This window comes from Limulus polyphemus, unplaced genomic scaffold, assembly GCF_000517525.1.
Source record: "Limulus polyphemus unplaced genomic scaffold, Limulus_polyphemus-2.1.2 Scaffold4615, whole genome shotgun sequence".
NCBI lineage: Eukaryota > Metazoa > Arthropoda > Merostomata > Xiphosura > Limulidae > Limulus > Limulus polyphemus.
The window spans coordinates 409-1800 of record NW_013670225.1 but is presented as its reverse complement, the minus strand read 5'-3'; the positions used below and the strand labels follow the sequence as shown (position 1 = coordinate 1800).

The 1392-nt window shown below is 34.8% G+C and overlaps 1 protein-coding gene across 2 annotated transcripts in view; it reads right to left on the bottom strand.

The window, feature by feature from the left end:
* The window catches only part of LOC106471425 (translation factor GUF1 homolog, mitochondrial-like), a 54451-nt gene extending 53898 nt beyond the window's left edge, over positions 1–553 (bottom strand). Inside the window, exon 1 of one of the 2 annotated variants that reach the window (XM_022400031.1) lies at positions 271–553. In XM_022400031.1, the coding sequence (XP_022255739.1) occupies positions 271–341 (71 nt within the window). In that variant the 5' untranslated portion in view covers positions 342–553. The remainder of the gene's footprint in view (positions 1–270) is intronic. The other variant, XM_022400030.1, reaches the window with a different exon arrangement.
* Positions 554–1392: the final 839 nt, after the last annotated feature.

The window sequence follows — 1392 nt, the reverse complement described above, 5'->3', positions numbered from 1 at the left end:
CAAATACTCAATATATTCATGGACAAATCTTTATTTTATTTCATTAAAATACTTCACTAAGATATATGACTTTTTGTTTGTGAAATACTTGTAATATTAACTGAAAGACTGCCAAATTTCATGAAAATATACCCAATATATTGAGAGTTAAAAGTATTAAACTTATAAAGACTTTAAATGAGCACAAAAGATCACATGACTCAGTCAAATTGACCAACCCCGTATTGAAAGAGTTAAACCCTATACACAAATGCAAGAAAATAGATTTACTTTGAGAATCTCTGAAGGTTCCACACTAAACAGCTTTTCAATCTGCTCAGCCACTCTCTCAGGTTTAGCATTCTTCAAATCAATCTTGTTGATCACAGGAATAATGGTCAGGTCAGAGAGAAATGCCAGGTTGAAGTTTGCCACTGTTTGTGCCTGAACTCCCTAAAGAATCAGCCAAAAAATACTTAGCTCATAGCACAAAAATATATAGAGCTGAAGCTTCCATATGGACTAATGCCAGTTATACTGATCAACCTGTGTTGATGGTAGGTTGTTAATTTATATCATCGGCAGGCCTCAGTAACAGTTGGATTATATGGCAAAAATCAGTTTCTAAGCCTGCAGATTAAACACCTAGTAAGTATGAAATGAGGAGTGGAATTGTCTTTCCAATAAAAAGTAACCATAAGTTGCCTACTTCTCCTATGCAAACTTGATAAAGCTCACATGCCTTACCTATATAAAATTAACACATCTCTCTTGCCTATCATAAGTAAATTTGATGAAATTCATCTTCCCTTCCTAAACAAGGTTACCACAACTCACCTTCCTTTCCTAAACAAGGTTACCACAACTCACCTTCCTTTCCTAAACAAGGTTACCACAACTCACCTTCCTTTCCTAAACCAGGTTTCCACAACTCACCTTCCTTTCCTAAACAAGGTTATCACAACTCACCTTCCTTTCCTAAACAAGGTTATCACAACTCACCTTCCTTTCCTAAACCAGGTTTCCACAACTCACCTTCCTTTCCTAAACCAGGTTACCACAACTCACCTGCTCTTCATAAACAAAGTTTCCACAACTCACCTGCTCTTCATAAACAAGGTTAAGACTCATTGGTCTTTCCTAAACAAACCTGTAATATCTAACAATACACAAGTTTATCAGATCTTCTTCCTCACACAAACCTATAACTGATCAGAAAAAGAACTGTGATAATACTTAGGGCATTATCTCTATAAACATAAAATGTGGGGGAAATAGATCAAACCTTTTCATATGTTTCATTACATGATCAGCAATAACTAATGGAATTTTTTTCACCTCCAGTTAATCATTATTTACATAAACTTCTGTCCACAATTCATATTCTTTTCATATACACACTATCATTCAAGA